General features: G+C 43.0%; 2 protein-coding genes across 2 annotated transcripts in view; one reads left to right on the top strand and one right to left on the bottom strand.

The window, feature by feature from the left end:
- Positions 1–10102, bottom strand: KCNJ2 (potassium inwardly rectifying channel subfamily J member 2). Its single transcript, XM_025436788.3, has 2 exons — positions 9922–10102; positions 1–4768 (listed from the first exon to the last, which is right to left on the bottom strand). The coding sequence occupies exon 2, from the start codon at positions 4548–4550 to the stop codon at positions 3267–3269; it is 1284 nt and encodes a 427-aa protein (XP_025292573.1). The 5' UTR covers positions 4551–4768; positions 9922–10102; the 3' UTR covers positions 1–3266.
- Positions 9949–22528, top strand: part of LOC112652958 (SH3-containing GRB2-like protein 3-interacting protein 1) — a 23717-nt gene continuing 11137 nt past the window's right edge. The window contains exons 1-2 of the mRNA XM_035720578.1: positions 9949–10006; positions 10116–10343. Of these exons, the coding sequence (XP_035576471.1) occupies positions 9949–10006; positions 10116–10343 (286 nt within the window). The remainder of the gene's footprint in view (positions 10007–10115; positions 10344–22528) is intronic.

The following is a 22528-nucleotide window of genomic DNA, read 5'->3' on the forward strand; positions in this document are numbered from 1 at the left end:
CTCCAGGAATTTGGAAATGGCTACAGTGCTATATTGACATCCTTACAATGTCTGATTCAAGTATACTCTTAGAGGGATAGAAAACTATTCCATTCTCAATAGTCAAAATAGAATTCACTTTGTCTATCTTTTATTTAAAAATAGGATAACCAGGAATCTATGCCTCCTCCCAAAAATATAATGCCCATCCAGATACGAGCAAAAATTCTTTAAAAGGGAGTAATTCTTAAGTAAATTCAACGGGGGTTTGCTTGCAATAGAGAAGCAACACATAGCTGGGGACAGACCCCAGATATTCACGGCGAGTCTCCTCGGACTTCATTCTAACGACGTATGTGCACTAATTAAAGAGACTCAGTCAATAAGGACAAATGTTTTGAAGGTAAAATGCAACAAAAAATGTTGTGCATTACCTGTGTCTTGGCTCTTGACAAAAAAAAAAAAAAAAAAAAATTGCCATTTAAAGCTTGTAATTGTTAAAATACTAACTAGAAAGAGCTTTCAAATGAACAGTCCATGCTGAAATAAATAACAGAACATAGCAATACGAACCTTATAAGGCTGGTAAATATTTGCTAAAACCATGCTAACCGGTAGCATAGAGGTACTAGCTCTCTGAAATTGCTGCACTGAAATTATACTTTCTATGGCAATTTTTTTTTCCTTTACAGACTTCTATTTACATTTGGCTTTAAATATGAAAATATCTGATAAACTTTATAAAATGTACACTTTAAAAACATAGCTTCTGCAAAATTTTCTTGGAAAAAAAAAAAACAGAAACAAAAACAAACCTGTGCACCAGAAATTTTAGATTTTTTTTCTGTTTTTCAGAAATAAGTTGAAAGATTTCCCTCCCTCATTCTTGCCCCCAGACCCACCCCCTTTCAAATATCTCAAGTCTTTTTAAGTGGCAGCACTGTGTGTTTGGGAGGAGCCCTCTCAGTGGTCACCCCATGCTCCACTGCATCTTCATTTAATTTACATATCACTGAATACTCTTTGGTTTGATTATTTTCCTTTGCAAAATATCGAAATAGCAGCAGCTGAAGCCCTCAGTAACCTCTCACCCTCAACAGCCAACTTGTTCTCTCTTCTGTCAATTCTTTTGTCCTATCAATCCCAATTCCTCCAACTCTCAAAACAACTTCCCAAACCTGCTTTTAAATTTGGATTTAAAATAGCATCCGCTTGCTTGACATCTCTGTCTTGGTTTCCATGAGAAGAACACCAGTTTTCAAACCCATCGACTCTGAAGGCTGAGAACAGCAGAAACTGTAATATTATTGCAGGCACGGCATTCAGAGATGGCTGTTCAAGAACCAGAGACCATCACACACATCAATTTACGAAATACAGGATTCCAGAACAAGCTGTTTTTTAATGGCATACAGGGTTATAATACCATAAGAGAGTTGATTTTGAGACTCCAATTAAAAAAGAAAAGTCAGCAACCCCCAGAATTCACACATAAGGAACTTTAAACCAAAAAAGAGCTCCATTATTGAGTTAGAGCAGGGTAAAAAAAAAAAAAAAAAAAAGTTTCAGTCAAGTCAGGCAGCCAGGCAGGAGAGACTTCTGGAAAACAATGTGTCCTTAGTAACCTGCTCTAGGGCTCTATAGGCGAGAAGGATCAGCTCAGATCCAATCCCAAATGTGCATACATAAAGGAGAAATAATCCTTTTAGATCATTATCTCTTCTACTTGTGGCTGTTATATCTTGTATGGCTCTGGTTGACCCCAGAATACTGCGACATTTTCATTCCTACCCTCTACCATTAAAAATAAATAAATAACTTTCCTCTCCCTCCCGAATACTTGAGCTGACGTGCTGTATCAAAGTGGCCGGTCCACACGGTCCACACCTCACCAGCTCCCCCTTGGGCATCTGCAGCCTCCCAGACACTATAGGACTCACTCCAGACACACTGATCGGAAGAACCAGCCTAGAGGCCAGGCGTGGCATCTTCTCAAAGGCGAAGTCGGCCTGGAAATGTCCTGACAGTTGGGCCAATGAATTCAGCTGCAAGGGTTTAAACTTCTCTATCTTTCACGTTGGATGGCTCAGCTTTTGGGGATGCCAACTAACTCCAACCTAGGTCTTATCTTAGGGAATAAATCCTGGAAGGCGCCCAAAGGGGAGAGCCAGAAAAATCTAAGAGCCCGTCACCATCTCTCACCTTATGCGTCGGCCTGGCCAGCCCAACCTCACAGGAAAGAAAGGATATTTTGATTGTGTGTGTGTGAATTTTCCTTCCCCTTTCTTCTTCCTCCCATCATACACTAGTTGCATGAAAGAGCAAAACTGAAAAAGCACGACACTTACTATACTCTGCGGAGGATATTCTATTTTCTGAATAAGGTGAAAAAAGGAGAGGGCAGTTCAAGGTCTTGCTGAGGTTCAAAGTTACTGTTTCTTGATTTCAAGGCAGCCGTGGGGCTTTCTATCCTTTTTAGTATAAGCTCCACTGTGCAAAAATGTGCATTATCTTTGGTATTTATTTTAGGTAGTCTAACTTAAAATTTGAGATAACCCATTAACATCATGGAAGAAAAAAAAAAAAAGAAAACCCAGAGGCTACCATTTGGCTAGTGTTACATAATGCCCTTATGTAACCAAAGAGAGAGAGAGAAAGAGAGAGAGAGAGAGAGAGAAAAAAAAAATCAATTCTAGCAAACAAATTACTGGCCTCAAAAAATCAGGCTCTCGTTTTGGCAGCTTAATAGCCAAATACTTGCCACTTTGAAGCACATATCATGAGCTTTCAACAAAGTTCAACACTGACTTTTAAATTACACGAAAGAAGAACTACACGGCAACAAAAATACAATTTGTGTTCATGTAGTTAGCAGCTTTTCAAAAAAAATTAAGGCAGAGTCTTGCCTTTGTTATGCCATTAAAAACATTCTTGTTCCCTAAGGAGAAGCATTCTGGATTCGTCAAATACCCAACCGAGGCTGGCCTGCGAGTTCAAGTTTTGTAAAACACACAAAACGAAACAGAAAAACCCCATAACTTATTCTATCACATGTATGTGCCATCGGGTCATGGGGTGGGGGAGGGGGGAGAGGAGGCGTGTTGAGTGCTCTAAGGTTAAATCTCCGAGCTTACAGTCCTTTCTTCGACGCCACCGTACTCGCCTCGGTCCCTTGTGGCCACGTGCCTTGACCCACCTCTTCACCAGTACCGTCGTCTGAATAACTGCTTGGGGCCTTTGACCAACAGACTGTTAGTTGAAAGTCAATATTCCAGAGGAGGAAGCAGTCAGATCTCCGACTCTCGCCTTAAGGGCCTGGGCTCTAGAGGTACGCTTGCCTGGTTGTGAAGGTCTAGGTCAGGGGGCGTGTCCGTACTCGTGCTTTCTGGAACTCCATTTTCACTGTCATCTTCCTCTTTGCTTGTGAGGGCAACTTCGTTTTCGTAGCAAAAGGAGTTAGCATTTGAGAGGATGTATTTCTTTTCGGCTAAGTCTCTGGCACTACAGAGGGGCGTGTTGGGCACTTCGTAGGTCTTGTGGAACCTTGAGTAGTCCACTTTGTAGTAGTGCTTCTCCTCGAAGAGGACAGGCTCGTAGCGGTGGCCCCAGAGGATCTCATTCGCCAGATAGGAGCTACGGCACTGGGTGGTCATGGCCGTGGCCTCCACCATGCCCTCCAGTATGACAACGATTTCAAAGTCTGCATTGTCGATGTCCTGTTTGCTCAAGTCATATAAAGGACTGTCTTCATCTATCTCGTGGACTATGGTGATGGGGGACACCAGAAATATCCGGTCAATCCCGCTGTCGAACCCAACGTTGATATCTATTTGATCCAGGGGGATGTACTCCCCCTCGGAAGTGATTCGGGATTTGAGCAGCTGGGCCCTCACGTGGGCCTCCACCAAGTGGCTCTTCCGAAGGTTGCCCACCCGCCACATCAAACACAGCTTGCCATCTCTCATGGCGATCACAGCGTTGTGACTGAAGACCAGAGTCTCGTTCCTCTTCTTTGGCTTGGCCATCTTCGCCATGACCGCGCCGATGATGAAGGCATCGATGATGCAGCCCACGATGGACTGGAAGACCACCATGAACACGGCAACTGGGCATTCGTCTGTGACACAGCGGAAGCCGTAGCCTATGGTCGTCTGGGTCTCGATGGAGAAGAGGAAGGCCGCCGTGAAGCTGTTGACCTCGGACACGCAAGCCTTGCTCTCTTTAGATGCATCCAGATCGCCATGGAGCAGAGCTATCAACCAAAACACACAGCCAAAGAACAGCCAGGAGAGCACGAACGCCAGGCAGAAGATGACCAGCATCCACCGCCAGCGAATGTCCACGCATGTGGTAAAGATGTCTGCGAGGTACCGCTGTCCCTTCTCCCCCACGTTGATGAACTGGACGTTGCAGTGGCCGTCCTTCTTCACGAAGCGGCTCCTGCACTGCTGTCGGGTGTGGACCTTACTCTTCCCGTTCCCAAAGCCGTTGGCAACCGCCATGGTGGCCAACTTCATCCCGTCCTCTTCGGAAGAGACGATGCTGTAGCGGTTGGTCCGCACACTGCCCATCGCTCCTGCTGTGGACGCCAGTGCTTCGGCTTTGGAAAACAGTCTGAGTTTTTGCAAGACCCTTTGGAGAAACAGTTTTGAATGCTCGGTGAGGACACACACGCCAAAGAAGAAGGAGAGACGGCGGGCCTCCAGGAGCCGGGGCTTCTACCAACGTCTGTCTCCGGACATGCAGAGCCACCTCAGTAACTCAGCTGACATCCAGGGGAGGACGTGACCTGGAAACAACGAGACAAGACGTTATTCATCCGAAAAGAAGGCATCGGCAAGGGGTTCTGCTCTCTCGGGGGACATTTCCTAGCGGACGTACACCCTGCGCTGAGTTAGAAGGTGTTCTTAGCTGCTTTGTCCCCTGAACTGTATCTTTTATTGTACTTAAAAGCATCAAGTCATCGAACGTGGAAGAGTTTGGGACAGTCTTTCAATCAAAATGTCAGGTTCTTTTCCCCCTGTTTTCTTTTTTCTTTTTTTTTTTTCCAGCAATCTAGGCGATTCTATTTTCCAGAGAAACCCCTCTTATCCTCTCTCGTGCCTACTCTGCTTGCTAGGGCCCCAGGTTGTCAAGCAGAAGGGAGACTGGCTGAGCAAGGCCAAGGTTTGTCACGAGGCTTTGGGAACTCAGACATGTCCAGAGGACCGACCGTTCGTATAAACGCAGAATATTAATATTAACTGAGCTGCAGGTGCATCGGGGGAGAATAGAGCGGAGCCCTCGAGGACACGGTGGAAATCAGAAGGCACAGACTATTTTGTTTAAACGATTAAACATTTTTTTTTAATCATTAAAAAAAAATAAAAAACCAACAACTGAGCAGACAGCCCTTAGAGTGATCTGAAATCGGTCCCAATTTCTGGAGACTGTTTGGGCTTGCTCCATCACTTCGCACGGTGCTAGCAGCCACTTTGCAGAAATGCCCGATAACATCTCTGTTACTGCAAGTGATTCTGACTTGAAGGCGTGGGTTTGCTCTGGGGGATAAAGAGCGAGTCTGTTGCCTAGCAATGAGTCCTGAAATTCTCCGGAGATGGGACTGCCATGTGTAATGACAGGCTAGGAAGTAAGCACCTTTGTGCCAAAGGACCAGGTCTTCAGCGAATTGAGATAAGGCAGGAACTCATTTCATGTGGGTCCAATTCCGTGTTTTCCCAAACAGAGACAACTTGGTAGGAGTAGATCACGACTGTCAGTCGGCTCACTTTCACTTCCAGTGCTGCTGTTTGCTCTAGGTTCCCATGGAGAAGGCACTCACCTTTACCTAACGTGAACCAATAATCGTTTTCAGTCTTCTCCTCTAGCCTCATCCTAACCCAGATAAAAACGATCTATCGCCTTGAACTTCCCATCTTCACTCCCAAGAAACTATTTTTTTTCCTTGACTAACAAAAGTGTCTAAGATAAAGTCCAAAGTGTCTCCTCTATCAAATAGAAATTAACAAAATGAACCCCGGCATAGAACTGAAAACCCAGAAGTGACTCTCCACTTGTCAAACAACCCAATCGATCTCCTGTAGGAAAGGAGGGGGGAGGGGGGCAATGGAAAACAGATGGGAAGGAGCAGAAAGTCACTGGAGCCCTGATTATGAGGACGCCACTTTTTCTTTCTCCACCCCTCCCCCCGCAACCGCATAGAGATTAAGTAGTTAACAGAACCAATTTCAGCCGAGCCACCTGCCAACAAATAAAGCTAGCCATTTATCTTGTTTTTGCGCACCCCCCCCCTTCAAGAGAGGCAAGGTGCATTGTCTTTGAAAATGCCTTGTTACAGTCTTTTCACTTCTCTCTCCTTATCCAAGTTATTATGCAAGAATGTGCCCCAACACATTTTTCCTGAGATTAGTCATCTGTGAAAATTGCAATGTGTGTTACATTTTGGCAGCTTTTGACACGTAAATGATGCCCGATTTGAAAGTGCCTTTGAATTACTTTATAAAAAGAAGTTACTGTGCCTTCCTAGTCTTCCACCTGCTTCAATGTTTTGTCTGCTTCCCTATGAAGTTTGTACTTGGACAAAAGAAATAAGACTCCTATTCCTCAGGGTTCTAGATCCTGGACATGGAAAGAATTTTTTCAACAGTGATTTCAGATTACTGGGCTCATATGATATTGCCAAGGATTTCTACGCAAGACCAGAGAGAGATAACAATGCAACATCAGATGCAGGTGTACTTTCCAAAAAAGGGGGGAGAAGAGGAGGCCTCATTTAAATAGTGCTTGAATCCTTGAGGTCTGGATGACTTCAGAATCGTATATTATAAGCTGACACCAAGAAATTCCCTTTTCATGATTCAAAACAATCCTTCCATCTGAGTTACCATTAGGGACCATGAGTAGACAGTTTCAAATTTCTTCTGACTTATTTCTGCACTCTTTCCAGATTAAAGCATAACAACCATATGAAATCTAAAGACTGAATTACGACCCTCCAAAAATCTTGACCCTAGGACATTAGTTCGAATTCCACAAAACACACAATACCAGCTTCCTACCAATAGCTTTCTGCATTTGGAACTTTGAAAGTAGCCTGTATTGAACGACTATTATTGTCTTATTTCCACTGTTAATGACAGAATTTGTTCCACATGCGCAGCATCATTTACAAATTTTACCATTCTGCTGGAAAGGGGGAAAAAAAGATTTTTCTGGCAAAATGGAAGCTTTTGTCACTTCAAATAGATATGCTCCAAAACAGATTTATGTGTGTATATGTGTGCACACACTGTATGTGTATTTTAGAGTTTTGGGGAGCTGATTACATAGCAAAAATCTGGAACCTGCCACAGTTCGCTCGGGTGATTGTCTCAACATTTCATTATGAAGAAGGCCCTCCTTACTGACCTGCTCACATGCCCAAGTGGCTTTAGGCAAGCAGAAAACTTCCTTGCCTGCTTTTCTCTCACTAAAAAACACCGATTGGTGAGCATCTGGAAAAAAAACTTCCATTAGGAATAGGGCTTTCATGCAACTTTATTTTAGGCATATATTCAAAATAATTTTTTCAGAGACATCTGATGAAGAATGATGAGAACACGAAGTGATCTGACTCCTTGATGGGTGCAGTTCAGGAGAATCCATATTTGATTTGAGGAACAATGTGTAAATTCCCCTCTCAGCCAAAATATTTAAGGGGCTGATGTCAATTTAATAGATACAAATAATCATTTTACCCAGGCTCTCACCAATGAGGTAGAAAGTATTTCTGGGAAATTGAGAGGCTACATGTGGTGCTGTTCATGTTAAGACTATTTATAGGCTGAGCCAAAATTAAGCATAAGCAATGGAAAAAAATAGTTCAGCCATTTCAATCTTAGGTAGATGTTAAAGAGAGAGAGTGCTATAGATAAAATTCAAGGTCAAGGAGATAACACGTATAAATGAGTGAAAAGAAGTCATTTTTACCATATAGGAAATATTCCCAATTTGGAGTATAAAAAAACTAGAAAAATATCATTATGACGAATAGATGAGAATAAATGTGCCTCATAATATGGTCATGGTGTGCAGTGAATAAGAAAGTTTCTAACTAAGGATAGCAAATGAGGATAGTAAAAGAAAGTGTGCTGGGCTGACAGAGAGGTCTGCTAATGAGTGTTCAGGGCAGTTATTCCCCAGCTGACGCCATATAGACCAGCCTGAGTATGCTCTGGGCACATGTTGCTATGTGAGCACAACTGCTAGCAAAGCAACCTCTTAGAAGCTCAGTAAACAGAAGGGAGGGGGGAGGGGAAGGAAGGGAAGGGGCAAAGGGATCCACATTTATCTATTTGAGCACTCTAGCATTTATACTCAACAGTGCATGTAGCATCACTCAGCATTGGCAAATGCTGAGAAATATATATATTTGGTGATAAAAAAAAAAAAAAAAGCCTGCAAAGGTCTATCTGTTCAGGTAATAATGTGGCCAATCTTCCATGCCACTGAAAAGTCATACAAGGACTCGCCAGCTACCCAGAGATTCTACAACTGGGGCTTCTGAAGAGAGTAGAAATACTGTATGTTCTTTAAAAAAGAAATAGAAAGAAAAAAAGAAAGAAAGAAAGAAAGAAAGAAAGAAAGAAAGAAAGAAAGAAAGAAAGAAAAAGGAAAAAGAGGCCCAATTCACAAGAGTTTAGTACTGATATACCTAGGCGATACCGATAACGTTAAAGAAAGTGCCATCAAAACAGGAGGGAGAGGGCTTAAAAGCAAAGTTAAATGACCTTGACCCCAACTTTGACCCCTCCCACCATCCCTGCAGTAACGTCCTCTTTACTCCTGAGCCTTGAGATTTTTCCAGCTACTGGCAAATATAAATAAAGCACTTGGGGGGGTGGGGGTGGGAGTGAGTTGGTAAAAGCTTAACAAGTGTACAGGTAAGATACAGCAGATCTAGGGCAGTGGTTAGTGAGAGGAGATCTAACAGCCTATTGATCACTAATGTGAAAAGAAAGCAAGGGGTAAAAGGCAATATGCATTCTTTGCATACCCAAAACACGTTTTCAATGCCTTGTTTCCTAACAGGTAAATTCTGAGTTTATGAAAATCCCCAGGATTCACAGCCGTATCCTAGCTACCATCCCACTGGGTAGGCTCATCCAGACACAGACATTAAACTGCCCATTTCCTATCTCGATTTTTTTTTTCAATTGTCATGACGAGTCTATGTTATGATGCAATCTTTGCAGAATCAAGTCTCTTTGACCTCTGTGCTTTCCTGAAACCACGCTGTCTTCAACTTAGGTATCAATACGATCATTACTACGAATAAGACGTTGCTTGGGAGAGAGTGACATAGGATGTGAAAGTTTTGCGGTCTTCGGGGCTCAAATCCAGCTCGGGCTCGCGCTCTCTTTCCCCAGCAAAGCAACTTTGAGACGCTCGCTCCGTTTGGAACTCGAGACGCTACACTTGAAGCAATGACAAAGGGGGGGGGGGGGGAAGAAGACGCCAAGGATCAAGACTAGTGCTGAGTCCCAAGTCTGCCAAAGGTTTGAGACCAATGCTCTTAGAAGCACTCCCCAACCCCCGCCTTTTTTTTTTTGGTCTTCCTTAGAGCGAGAATCGAACACAGGCTCCCTCGCCCCTTGTCTCCAAACTCAGTATCTCGCTGCAGCTGGTGGTGCACTGGAAGTTATGAGCACAAACAGATGCTGCAGAGAAAATCTGTTTCTATTGCTCAACTGTTCCAAGCATGTCTCAGTATTTTTAGCTCTGGGGATGTTCTTGGTGCGCGCACAAACTCTATAGGCATGATCTGGGACTCCGCGGCGTGACAGCTGGGCACCTCTGGAGCAGCGGGGCCGGGGAGGGGTGCGGCCCGCGGCCCGAGTCCACTCCCCGGGACACACAGGCAGCGGGAGACAAGGAGGGAAGAAAACACACAGCGGCCCTTACCTGTTGCTGGCGCAGGAGCATGGGGACATGAAGTGGAAGTGGGGGGGCACAGAGGCATGTAAGATCCGGCAGTTTGTGAAAGCGAGTGAGCCAAAGCAAACCAGAATCCCCAAGACCCAGCTTGCCGGCGCCGGGGAAGGCTGCGCGCTGGCCAGGGCTCCAGTGCGCTCTGCAATATCCTGGGCTCTTTTGAGATACCGGCCCGCCTGGCCCCGCCCCCCGGGCCCTGTCGGCCAATCGCAGCGCGCCTGGCCGCCCGGCCGGCCCCGGGACTCGCGGCGGGGAGGGGACCGCGCTACACCCGCGGCCCGCGGCGCTGCCAGCGAGGAGAACCTGCCGCCGCTGGCTGCCTCCCCCTCCGCCCGCCGAGCCGGGTCGCGGAGGAGGAGGAGGAGGTCGCGCCCCGGCTGGGACAGCAGCAGGTGGGGAGCTCCGCGGCTGCCCCTTTGCAGCCTGGCCTCGGGCAGAAAGCTTCCCCCTCCCCCCCAGAGCCCTACACTTCCCTCTTCCCTCTCCGCGGCGGGCGGCGGTGCTGTGCTGTGCGCGCTCCTGCGGGGGCCCCCGTCGACACGTTTGCAGGCGGGGAGGCTTGCATTGCAGCCCCGGCGCGTGTCCCTCTCCCCTCGCTCGCACCCAGAGCCCCGCGCCCTCCCCCTTCCCCGCAGAACCTGCGGTGCGCGGAGGAGCAGCGCGACCCCACTGCGGGAGGTGGGCGGGGCGGGGGCGGGGGTGGGGGGGGAAGGGACCGACCCGGGACCCGGGACCCGGGAGCGGCGCGCAGCCCCCGGCTGGATGCGGACGCGCACAACTGTTGCAGCCGCAGAGCCGCTTGGCGCTCTCGCCGGCTCGGGGCTGCTGGCGGAATCCCTTACGAAGCGCCTAGACTTCCCTGAAGGGTGAACGACTCGTTCCCCTTCTCGCACTGTCCGCCCTCAGTCTCTTGCTCCACCACCGCCCGGCAGCGCTCTCCTGATCTAAAACCAGAGCAATTAGAGTAATGAATTCTCTGGAACAGCAACTCCTACAGACACTCAGCTCTGCCCTCGCATCAGCGCCTCCCAGCCCTCATTCCCAGCAACCAGGCAAGAGCATGCAGACCCTTTTCTGAAAACCTATGTCGACTTCAGTGTTAACCGCGTCTGGAGCCTGCAACTTTGCGGATCGATGCGTGTGTGTCCGTGTGTGTCTGTCGTGTGCAAGTGCAGTGCGTGCATATACCTCTGAGCACGGTGGTGTCACAACCCAGCTTCTGCTCTGAAGGGACGCAGGGTGTTTAGGAGTCTTCCTTACGCAGAGTTGGAGATTCCTGTGTGTGTGTGTAATGCTTATTTCCCCCCAAGCGAGCAAATGCGTCTTTCCGTGCAGTTTGTGCAAACCTCTGAAAGGCGGCCTGGAGTCGCCAAGCTGCCTAGGCCGATCTGGCTCGTATTCGGGGCGGCACACACTGGGGGTGATGTGTGTGTGTGTGTGTGTGTGTGTGTGTGTGTGTGTGTAGGGGAGGTGAAACCGACAATTGAAGGAAGGTCTGCGCGGGTACCCACTTCCTAGCCCCATACCCTCACATGGCCCCTAGGAGGTGCTGGTGAGATGCGCTGGGTTTTGCAGATGCGTGCTTAACCCTGCCTCAGCGAGCGCGCTGAGCGAGAGCCTGAAATTAAGTGTTGAGCAAGTTGTGCATGCGGTGTGTCTGCTCGGGAGAGCCAGACGTATTGCTCTTCTGTTGCACTTGCTGAGATTATCCAGCACGCCGAGCCCTGTAGCCGTCTTGCCTTTTAAAACCCCGTATGTGGGAATAATGCCTCTCACACTTACAGGGGCCTGGGGAGGGGAGGGGAGGGGAGGGGAGGGGGTTGGGAGGAAGTCTGTCTTCTTTAATAGTTATTAAGGAATGTATTACTTTTGGACAACTTGAGTTGACTCTGCAAAATAGATGGATGGATGGATAGCAACCCAGGCTGTAGCCCAGACCTAAAAACGTGGAGACAGCCACGCTAATTCTATGTGGTCAAAGGAAGGAGAATGGGTAACATCTCACTCTGCCCCAGTGGGCTTCTTCTGAAATGTGTTTCTGCATGGATTTCTTCTCAGAAACAGGTGGGAGAGGTCCGTTTAATCCCTTAACACATATTGGGCCTAAATGGAAAGAGGAAATTCATCACTTTATGTTCTCTTCTTTTATGATGAATCAATCCGAGCATCTGTAGATGGCTAAGAATTTTCCAACCCATGTGAATTCAGAGAGGCGGCGTTCTTATTTCCAGGTAATGAGCTCTTTTTGAAAATCAGTCATCCAGAAAGGGCTGCCATTTCTCCGGAAGGTGGATTGAAATTGTTTTATTGTAATGTTTTGCTCTAAATAAGCCGAATGCGCCATAGGCCGAAATAGTTTCATATAATAGAAGAATCTTTAAATCTTTAAAGAAAAGAAAAGTTACAAGATGATGGTTGGTCGTGTAAATTTAGTTATGGCAGGGGGCAGATAAATATATATATCCTAATCTTTCTTATCAACATCCCTCCTACCCACCATGGGCTGATATGCAGCAATGCTTATTTCTTGAAGTAGAAAGTCAGAGCAATATTGGTTATTGCAATAAGCAGCTTCTCAGCCTGGATAGAAGTTTTGCCTTAATTACTTAGCTCAATTAGGAAACATGAAGGATTAGGTTTTGTAAGTAAATGAAACTTTGTAAATGCATGATAGCATCGATTAACTCCACTGCTTCATGTTATAAAGGGAAAAAAAATGAAATGTGCATTTTAATTAATAGGTGACTTTTCATTATGCCCCTATTAGGAAAATTCTAGTGTTCCAAAGCATTCAGTACTTTTGGGAGTGATGCATGATACAGATTTCTCTAGTCAGAATCTCTCTTTTTTGGCTGAATCAGTCCTTATTTAGCAAAAATCCCCATTAGTTTTGGACACCAATGCCGTTGGGTGTTGGGATCCATCTGTGGATTAAATTTTTCCAAGGAAATGACAGTCGTGCTCTTACTGGTTCACTCCACAGTAACCACCTATAACATTAGAGCCAAATATTAGTCACAATCTAGATCTGCAATCAGATTATGAATGGTTGTGTGACGCAGAAGGTGATTCCTCCACCAGCAGCACAAATCTTTCCTTTGCACTTATATAAATATCTCTAGCAATTAGATATATTTTCAGACTTCCATCAACCATATAGGCAGTCCGATTTTACAGTGATGAGAAATGAAAATCTCCTGTCATTTGCAACTGCTTGCTATTAAGAACCCCTTACTAATCTTCACAGTAATAATTAATAGCAATAAATAATAAATCAATGTCAGATGAATTTAAAGGGCAGGCAGGTTGAGTCTGCAATCTGCGGCAATGAGGACCAGCCATGGGCTATGGTATTTTAAGGCGCTGAACGTAATCTTACCAATGGGACAGCAGCCTTGGCAGTTTCACTTCCCGTACTGGTAAGATTTAATGTTCATATGAAATTTAATAAATGTATTTGTTGAGTAAATACTTTGTACCTGAACTGTTTGCTGGGTGATATGGGAGACTTAAGAGCCCTGGGTGAAACCATTCCTTCCCTCTGAGAATTCACAATCTCTCATTGAGAAGACAAGCAATGCACAAGTGAAATCAAATGGCCAAATGACAGCGTAAGGCAGCCTATGATTGAAGTGCTAAAATCGATCATGCAAGGGAAAAAAAAACATTCCTGGAGCGTTTCTGAGTTGTGAAACCAACTAGAATTTATGGGCAAGTTTAGAATGGAGGGTTTACTTACTATGGATGAAGCATTACCGTGTAGGGATAATGAGTTGTGTTAAGGATGCTAAGAGTGTGCCAGAAGACAGGATTGCCTCTTCATGCAGTTTATGTCCCAAAACACCTGTTAGGCTCCCAGATCTGTCTATATACATGTAATTGTGTGTATAAATTAGAAGCTGCTTCTAAGAATGCTACACGTCTCTGCCTACACAGACACCGTTTCTTCTAGAGCAGTGGGCTTTATTGGTCATTTGTTACCACTGTAACACACAGTGCAGTGATGATGCCTTATTTTTCTGGCATACCTGGGAATGCAGCATATCGCATAAGAGCTTTTTCTGACTAATTGGTATTTCTTTGTGGTGGGAATGATCTTCTCTAATATACTGTATGCATCCTCGAGCTCTATCCGATTGCCCCTGGAACACTCTGTATCTCTCTCAAGTATAGCATGTTTTGTTCCTCTCGTGCTATTACAGCTATGGCTCCCTATGTTTTTTGCACCGACCAATAGTGAGCTTTTCAGGATCCACTGCCATGTCTTTTATCTTTATACCTCCATTGCCTTGCACACAGCCAAAGAAATACATCAGTCTGAATAAATGTCAGTAAATGCAGGGTGGAATGAAAGCAACAGTATTTTTGAGTATACTACGACTTTTGCACGGTGACTCAGTATCATTATAATAAACACGAGCTATTTCATTTTTACCTGCAATAGAGGAGGACTGTCCGGGTACGCTAAGAGTAATGTCTTCAACATTAAATGACCAGAAACTAAGCTTATTTAAGTCGTCTGTTTGCTTTCTCTCTCTTCTTCACCAATGACAGCCTTCACTTCTCATTTTTGCTTCTGCCAAATATATCAGGCTGTCACCATGCTCTGTCTAATTTGTTGATTCTAATCTGCACTGTACTGAGAAATTATATAACCAAGGTTGCTTTAAAATATATGTGAAGTGAAAGCAAATATAATCTAAAGGGCTTAAGGTGGCTATATATTTTTGAAATAGTATGAGCAGATGCCAAATTTGGAGTTACCTTGCTTTTTGGCTAGTTTCCTTTTTTGGGTAAAAAAGCTTCAGGATATGGATTTCTGACATCTATTTTAGCTTCTCAGAGCATTTAAATGGTTTAGTCCTTGCATTTACTGTGCAATAAGTAGTTGAGGAAGACCTCTGGGTAAGGGAGGTAACTTTGTGTCTGCAAATATGCATATATTTATATGTACATGTACAACAAAATCATGCAGCCATTTATTCAGGAATCATCTAAGTACTTACTGTGTCCATTACTATGATCTTTGCTTTCTATCAAATATGTTAAAACCAACAGTAATAAGTGGGATCATTTGTTTTTTCATTCATACTTCCAGAGCAGCTGAATTATTATTTAGCAAATTACTCTTCTGTCATGCTCTGGAAGACCTTACGTATTTTGTGTGGGTGAGACAATTACATTCTGAAAATGCTTTATTCATCCAGACCCCCATTACCATGGCTCTTAACACGATGATGATGATGATGACCATTTCATCTGTGTTGTCTGTGGCACATTAGCTCCCTTAGACGTAATGAGCCTAAACTAAAGTCTCCGTTCATTCTCTGTTAAAGTGGATGGCAGCTGCTTAGGTCAGGTAACCCTGCCATAAGATGCCTGCAACTTGACTTTTTCCAGAACTAACAATAACAGAAAACAACTTCAGACAACCAAAGTTAGTCACTGCTGTAGGCATTTCAGGAATATGCCACAAGATACAAAGAATATAGAAAACATATTTTGAGTAATGTCAATGATATTGTCATGTTATTTTATTTTGTCATGTTACTTTTGAAAGAGAGGGTACATACCCTCATGTCCAGGGTTTGGAATATCGGCTTTAACAATTTGTGTGTGTGGTCTTTCAAGTGTTGAGTATGTGTATGTAGGTCTTTCTTTTTTTTTTATTGTCAAAGCAACTATGGAAAATGCATAAGATAAACATTAAAAAATGTAGGTGGATGTAGGAAAACACCGAAAATAAATCCATATCCCCACCATTGTGAATACTTTGGTGTATTTCTTCCCTTTTTCCTATCTTTTTGTTTCTCTTTTTTTATCTTTATATATTTTTTATACTTTTAGGATCAATTGTGACATACTTTTTGATACATGAGTACCATACCTTTTATATTTAAATATTTGTCATGCAATTAAAATTCATTTGAAGGCATATGTTTTCATGTTTATATGTATTTGTGAGCCAAACTTTGATGAATCATCACCTATTCTGATACCTTTCTATTCATTTTTGGTTTATATTTGTATAAAGATACATTAACTCCTTTTGTAGATTGTTTATCTTCATCTCCTACTGTTTTGTTAGGTTTCCAAATGTGGAATTACTAGGTCAAAGGGTGTGATCTCCTGAAACTTTTTTTTTTATTGCCTTCTTTCAAGTGAAATCCTGATGCACTGAATTTCAAGGATGTTCTAAGTTATGTGATCTTGACAGTGGTGACGGCATTGCACAGTGGGGAGAGTTTGGGCTTTGGGTCAGCCTGATATGTGTTTGTGACATTGATCCAGCTAGCTGTAAAAGTCTGTTATAGGGATTAGAAATAATACAATAAAAAAAATGCTTGCTACATAATGAACACTTAGGCGGTGGAATTATTTACACTAGCTCTTGCTGCTACTAATGATGATGAGGTTAATAAATAGAATAACTTAATTGGGGAAGTAAGATGTATTCAAGAGATATTTATATGTAATAAGCCTTTAAATAACATAGCAATCTGTTGCAGTGCCTGCTTAAGTGCGAAAATCATAAACGAAGAGGTAAGTATCTGAGGAGTTTGGGAACATTTTATAGCTGTGTCGAAGTATGGGTTGGTGTTAGAGGGAGAAAAGCAGAGTGGATTTTCCTGGTGATGGTCAGCATTTGAATACATTCATGAATAAAGAGATTTTAGGACTGAACATCAAATTTGGGCCAGATTTTAGACTCTTTAGACAAGCAGGAGGAGTGACACTCTATTCTTTAGAGAGGGGGCAATCTGCAGATGAGTGAATGCAGGGCTAAAAGATGTGAGCAGGACTGTTAGGACACTGATCTGATTGTCATTTCTCTCCGTTGCCTCTGGCTGGAGTCCTCCCATGTGATCTTGGCTTCTGGATTTCTCTTCATATGATTTCCCAAATCCCAATTTTAATTTATAAGGAAATAGAGAAATTCTGTCACAGGGAAGCTCCTCATGTGAGTGGAAGCTGTTGATACAGCCTCTAAGCCTGCTCATTCCTTCCTCTGCTTTCTGCAGAGTACAACTTTTCATGACATCGGTGCTCAGACAAATCTAGAAATCATAGAATAAGGCTGATAATTTTCACAGCCAGTGACTAATCCCCCCCCCCAAATTATTCCTACGCTGACTGTAATATATAAAATTTGGCCCAGCACTCCTCATACAAGACCTTACTTCCAAACGTTTGACTTAATTCTGAGGCTTCACTGTGAGAGACTCTCTTCCATTTTAAAAATAAATTTGGTCAGTATCGGAGGAGATGACTGATGGTTTCCTCCTTCATTGACTTGTGTTCTGCAGGTATAAGAACCTTCATTGGTCCTTGGTAAATTTATCTTTTCACATTCAAAGCCTTATGTATAAATTACAGACAACTTGTGTTATAACTATGCAGAAATAAAATGCTATACCTCATTGTCACCGATAACATTAATGACTCACGATAACAGGAAAAATAGCATTAATAACATTATATGATTATTAAAAAGAAAACCCAAGTTATGTTAGTACCCATTTTATAGGTGCTTACTTGGGTATTTTAATGTACTAATTGGGATCAAATCCAGATATTTCTTCTCCTCCACTTGGATCTGAGCTTCATCCAGTCCATTCTAAATGTTAAAGAAATTCAAAGGAATGATTACTGTAAAGAAGCATTTCAGAAAATTGTTTCTATGATTAGCAACAGAGAAACTCTGAATTTATTTCACAGACTTAAATTCTGTCACAGTGGTCACAGTGTTGCAGCTTCTGATCTTCTTGTCAGCAAAGAAGATCTCATTTTAAGACTTGTATTTATGCTAAATCTATCCCTTTATGTGGTTGGCATAACTGAATTGCCAAATTTTAGCAGGCCAGGAACTGATGCTATAAATAATGCCTTCTTGTCACCTCATTGTCATCTTCCTGCATGTAAACCGAAATACAAAGACCCCTTACTGTACCTGTGAAGTCAACTTGGAAAAAAAATCAACTAAGAGAGCTAGCTTTCCAACTAACTGATATTAAACCACTTATACGTGTTAACACATGCAGTAATGCTTTCCAAAAAGAAAAATCCTTGAAAACTAATGAGGTATTTCCCGCTTGGGCAAAGGTTAAAACCCAAAGCTATTGTTCTTAATGCCTATTATTTTTATATAAAAATATAGTGCCTCCTTAGTACTGGATTAAGAAAGAAGGGATGTACCTAATAAATTAGTTGGCACAAAGCAAACTCAAAGTGCATAAAAGTGAAAATGCACACGCACACAGAGCTCTATCTCTTGACCTCATGGTGTCATATCTGAAAACCTCACAAGACGTTGAAGATGGTTCAAGTTTGATTTGTAGTTACTTAGTTGTGACAAAAGAGCTGTAGTCAGCTTTGAGTCTCCAATTTCTCGGCAACTTGCGTTCACGATTCTGATTTTATGGTGTTTAAGAGTTCACTCATATTTTACAATTTGCAATTTAAAACATTATCTACTCACCCATTGCACACATATTTCTGATGCATTAAAATATGAAACTTTCAAATCAGATAGTGGTGACTCTGTCAGTATTTTCCAAAAATAGAATAATCTATAAAGCTCTGAGGCTACACCACTTTAATCTTTCTGCAAAATGCTAGCTAAGTACACATAACATAAGCAGTTCTTCCCTTGGAGTAGCACACGGTAAAAGTGTGATTTGTACATCCTGGCAGAGATTATCTGAACATCTACTTGGTCAAAGCATCATTTAGCACAAAAGACTTTGTCACCAGTGCCGTATCCATAATGTCAAAATCCAGGCAGTATAATGGAAACGTCTGCAAGTCTCCTTAATCCTGGGCTCACAATGAATCGGTGCTCTTCCCTAAGTGAATTAAGCACAGATATTAATTCACTCTTTTCTTTGTTCTATCTTCTTTCCTCATGCATTGCTCGCCTTGGTTCATTTTTCCTCTCCACGATCCACACGTTATTTCAAATCCTACAAGAAAAGGGGACTCAGACATAGCCAGTGATCCAGGCAGAGCACTTATAATTATATTATTAACATTATTCAGCATTTGATTCATCTTCGGAAATGCAGTTCAGGATCTGCATGATTCCAGCTCCACAGGCTCCATTACAAAAGCACAGCCTATCAAAGCAACTTGCCGGAAAAGCATCAAGCACACTTAATATAAAACCAACCCATACCCTGCAGGCAAAATAGTCCAGTCGGCATAAAATAAAAATAAAATATAAAAACCGTTTTTGAAATTGTTTTTTTTTTTTTTCCCACAAGCATTTCTCTGTAAATTGACTTGAAGGCCATGACACAAAGCCCAAAAATGAAAGAAAGAACAGGGGAAAAAAGGAACCCACCCCCCCCTTCCTGCCACAGACAGGTGTCCTGTTCTTTCTCCTGTCTCCTGAACCCTCTTCGGAGTCTCCACGGCAAGGAAGGCAGCCTGCCCTGCAGCCCTGTTGCAAGCAACATAGGGACTGGAGGTCTCTCCTACAAGCCCCCCCAACTCCACTGAAGACCCCCTCAGACCAAGAAGACTTTTTCTCACAGGAGAGTTTGAGAGAGTCTATGAGTTCATGCTCGAAGTGAATTTCCTAATTTCCTCTCTGGGCAAATACCAGGGTATTTATTTCTCTTACGTAATTTCCAGGGAGTCCGTTATGTGACCCGACTTCTATTCTGTTGGTCTACTGAGGGACCTTACCGTCAAACGGTCACCCTTGGTGAGAATGTACCCAAGAACTGATCTATCACTGCAAAGGAACTTAACAATTCCTGGAAGGAAAAGGGTTAAGAGCCAGTAAAAACAGCATAAACTTACACATGACCTAGTATGATTACACTTTTATTCTCTTCCTTGCAAGGAACAACAATGACAACATCCATAACTAATGCTTCTGGTCTGAAAAACCTTTTCAACAACTTTCTGGTTCGCAAGGATCTCTAGGCAGAGAGATGTACTTGCTGGTGATTTTTCTTTCAAGAGGATCTAAAAGGTTTATTACATCATGGAAAAATAATCTCAAGTATTGGGAGCAGGGAGCAGTCTTGGGTGATTGGTTTGTGATGGTCTGATTCTGGCTGACACGTTCTAGAATTAGGACTGTTTTGTCCTGATCTTAACCTAAGTGTGAGGAAGATGCATGGTTTCAACAGCCAAAGGACTTGGCTTCAGAAAGAATCCTGAGCAGAGAAAAGCCACAGCAGTGGCTTAAGTTTAAAAACAAAACAAACAAACAAAAAATGGTCCTGGAGAAAAACAGGGAGCATGCATTTGTTTTCTTTCCTTTAGAGATATCTGAGATCAAATGCTCCAAAGAGTGAATGAGCTACATGCTGCAGTCCTCTGGGTCCTCATCCTGCAGTGGAAGCTTCTCTACCTGAGCTCTCTATAGAGGGTCCAGGTGAGGGTGATTGAAAGTGGGCGGAACTAACCTGCACCACTCAGATCCCTAACTCAACCCCGCCCCTTCCCCATCCCAACAGGCTCCTCTCCTTTTTTCCCTTTCTCCAGGAATTTTCCATCAGCTGGAAGGCAGGGACATCAGTTGTCACACTGATGGGAGATGTTGCACTTTTGCACTTGGCCATGGCTGCATCTGGGTGGCCTTGTGTTTGCCTGTGGAGCCCCCGGATACTAGACGGGCCAGCAGCAGCTGCTTGGGACAGGTCCTCCCCATGTCACTCTGTTCTCTTCCTCCCCTCTCCTCCTCCTCCTTTGGGATTTGTACACAAATGTCTCGAGGAAAACCTTTATGATGCTTCTTGGCAATGGAACTCAAATATCTAGATGGGCACATATCTGGAAGAGGTGGTCTTGGGGAGTTTTCCATACAGTAAATTGTTAGAAGTACCTAATGAAGGGCTCAATTACAATGAAAAATGTAACAACCTGGGAAGAAAACAAATGAGACATTTTGAGATAGCGTTACTGGGAGATTTTTTCCCCCTAAATATCATTTTTTTCAAAAAACTTGATTCCTTGTGGAATTTTTTTAAAGATTTTATTCATTTATTTGACAGAGAGAGAGAGAGAGAGAGTGCGAGCAAGCAGAAGCAGGTGGAGCAATAAATAGAAGGAGAGGGAGAAGCAGGCTCCCTGCTGAGCAGAGAGCCCAATGCCATGAGGGTTGTGGGGCTCCATCCCAGGAACCTGGGATCATGACCTGAGCAGAAGGCAGATACTCAACTGACTGAGCCACCCAGGCTCCCCTCCTTGGGTAGAATTTTATTTTAAAATGCCCTTTATTTTGTTCATGAAAACAATACAGGATTGAGGATTTTGATGGGAGAGTATGTACATCAAGAAAACGAACCAGAGCAAAGATATATGATTGATACATCATATGCAAATGTCCCTCTATTACAAGACCCATGGAAAATGAAAACTTTTCTTCTGAAATCAGGGACTTCCTGAGATTTTAAATCAAGGAGGTCACCCTTTCCACTGACTGTTCTGGACCAGGGGATCTGCAAGCTGCAGCCCACAGGCCAAATCTGGCTCACCATCTATATAGCTCCTGAGCTAAGAATGATTTACATTTCTTAAATGTTGGGGAAAAAATAAAAAATAATAATATTTTGTCACACTTGAATATTTTATAAAATTCAGATTTCTATATTCATTAGTAAAGTTGCAGTTGGAACATAGCTATGCTCATTTGCTTACAGATTGTCTATGACTACTGCCTTTGTGCTATAACAGCAAAGTCGAGCAGAAGACACAGAGGCCATATGTGGCCCACAAACCTTAGAATACTGACTCTCTGGCCCCTTACAGAAAAAGTTTGCTGACCACTGATCCAAAATACTGCTATGGGCATTAGGCCAAGTGGAGTAAAAAGGGTGTAAAAGCCATTCCTCAGCTCTCCTACTAGCAGACTGAATACATTTAATTGTAGCATTTATTTAACTGTGGGTACCTCCTTGTTAAAAAGGAAAGAAAATGCTCATAGGTTTATTTTTAGGATTAGCTATATATGGATTATAAAATGTATATTCAAACAATAAGTGTTTTCTGTCTAAACTAATATTTAGTTTATTCGATATTTTGATCAGATTCACTTACTTGTCAAAATTAAGTGTCTTTCAAGTAGGCTCACAAAATAAAATTAAGGTTACTCTTAATATAAATCCTTAGGAGCACTTGGGTGGCTCAGTTGGTTAAGTGTCTGCCTTCAGCTCAGGTCATAATCTCCGGGTCCTGGGATCGAGTCCCGCACCAGGCTCCCTGCTCAGTGGGAAGTCTGATTCTCCCTCTGCCTCTGCCTCTCCCTCTAGACTCTCTTTCACTCTCAATGTCTCTCAAATAAATTTAAAAAATCTTTTAAAAAATAATATAAATAATTTAAAAATTAGTAAATGTCAAAATTGATTCTGTGGAGATTGATTTTTACAAATCCATAGATAGCCTGTTTTATGCTCACAGATACATAAGGGACCTGAGAGTCTGTGAAACTATCAGACAAGTATTTCACTTTGAGTTGCTTCAACTCAACAAATGTTGAATTTGATCTCATTAGCAATCATTAAGTGTTGCATATAAGAGTATTTAGTGATTGAAAAATATCTTAAAAATAAATAATAGAAGA

Source organism: Canis lupus, chromosome 9 (genome assembly GCF_003254725.2).
Source record: "Canis lupus dingo isolate Sandy chromosome 9, ASM325472v2, whole genome shotgun sequence".
Classification (NCBI taxonomy): Eukaryota; Metazoa; Chordata; class Mammalia; order Carnivora; family Canidae; genus Canis; species Canis lupus.

Bases quoted from the DNA above. Each gene is read 5' to 3' on its own strand.
- KCNJ2 (XM_025436788.3), bottom strand. From the start codon at position 4,550: ATGGGCAGTGTGCGGACCAACCGCTACAGCATCGTCTCTTCCGAAGAG.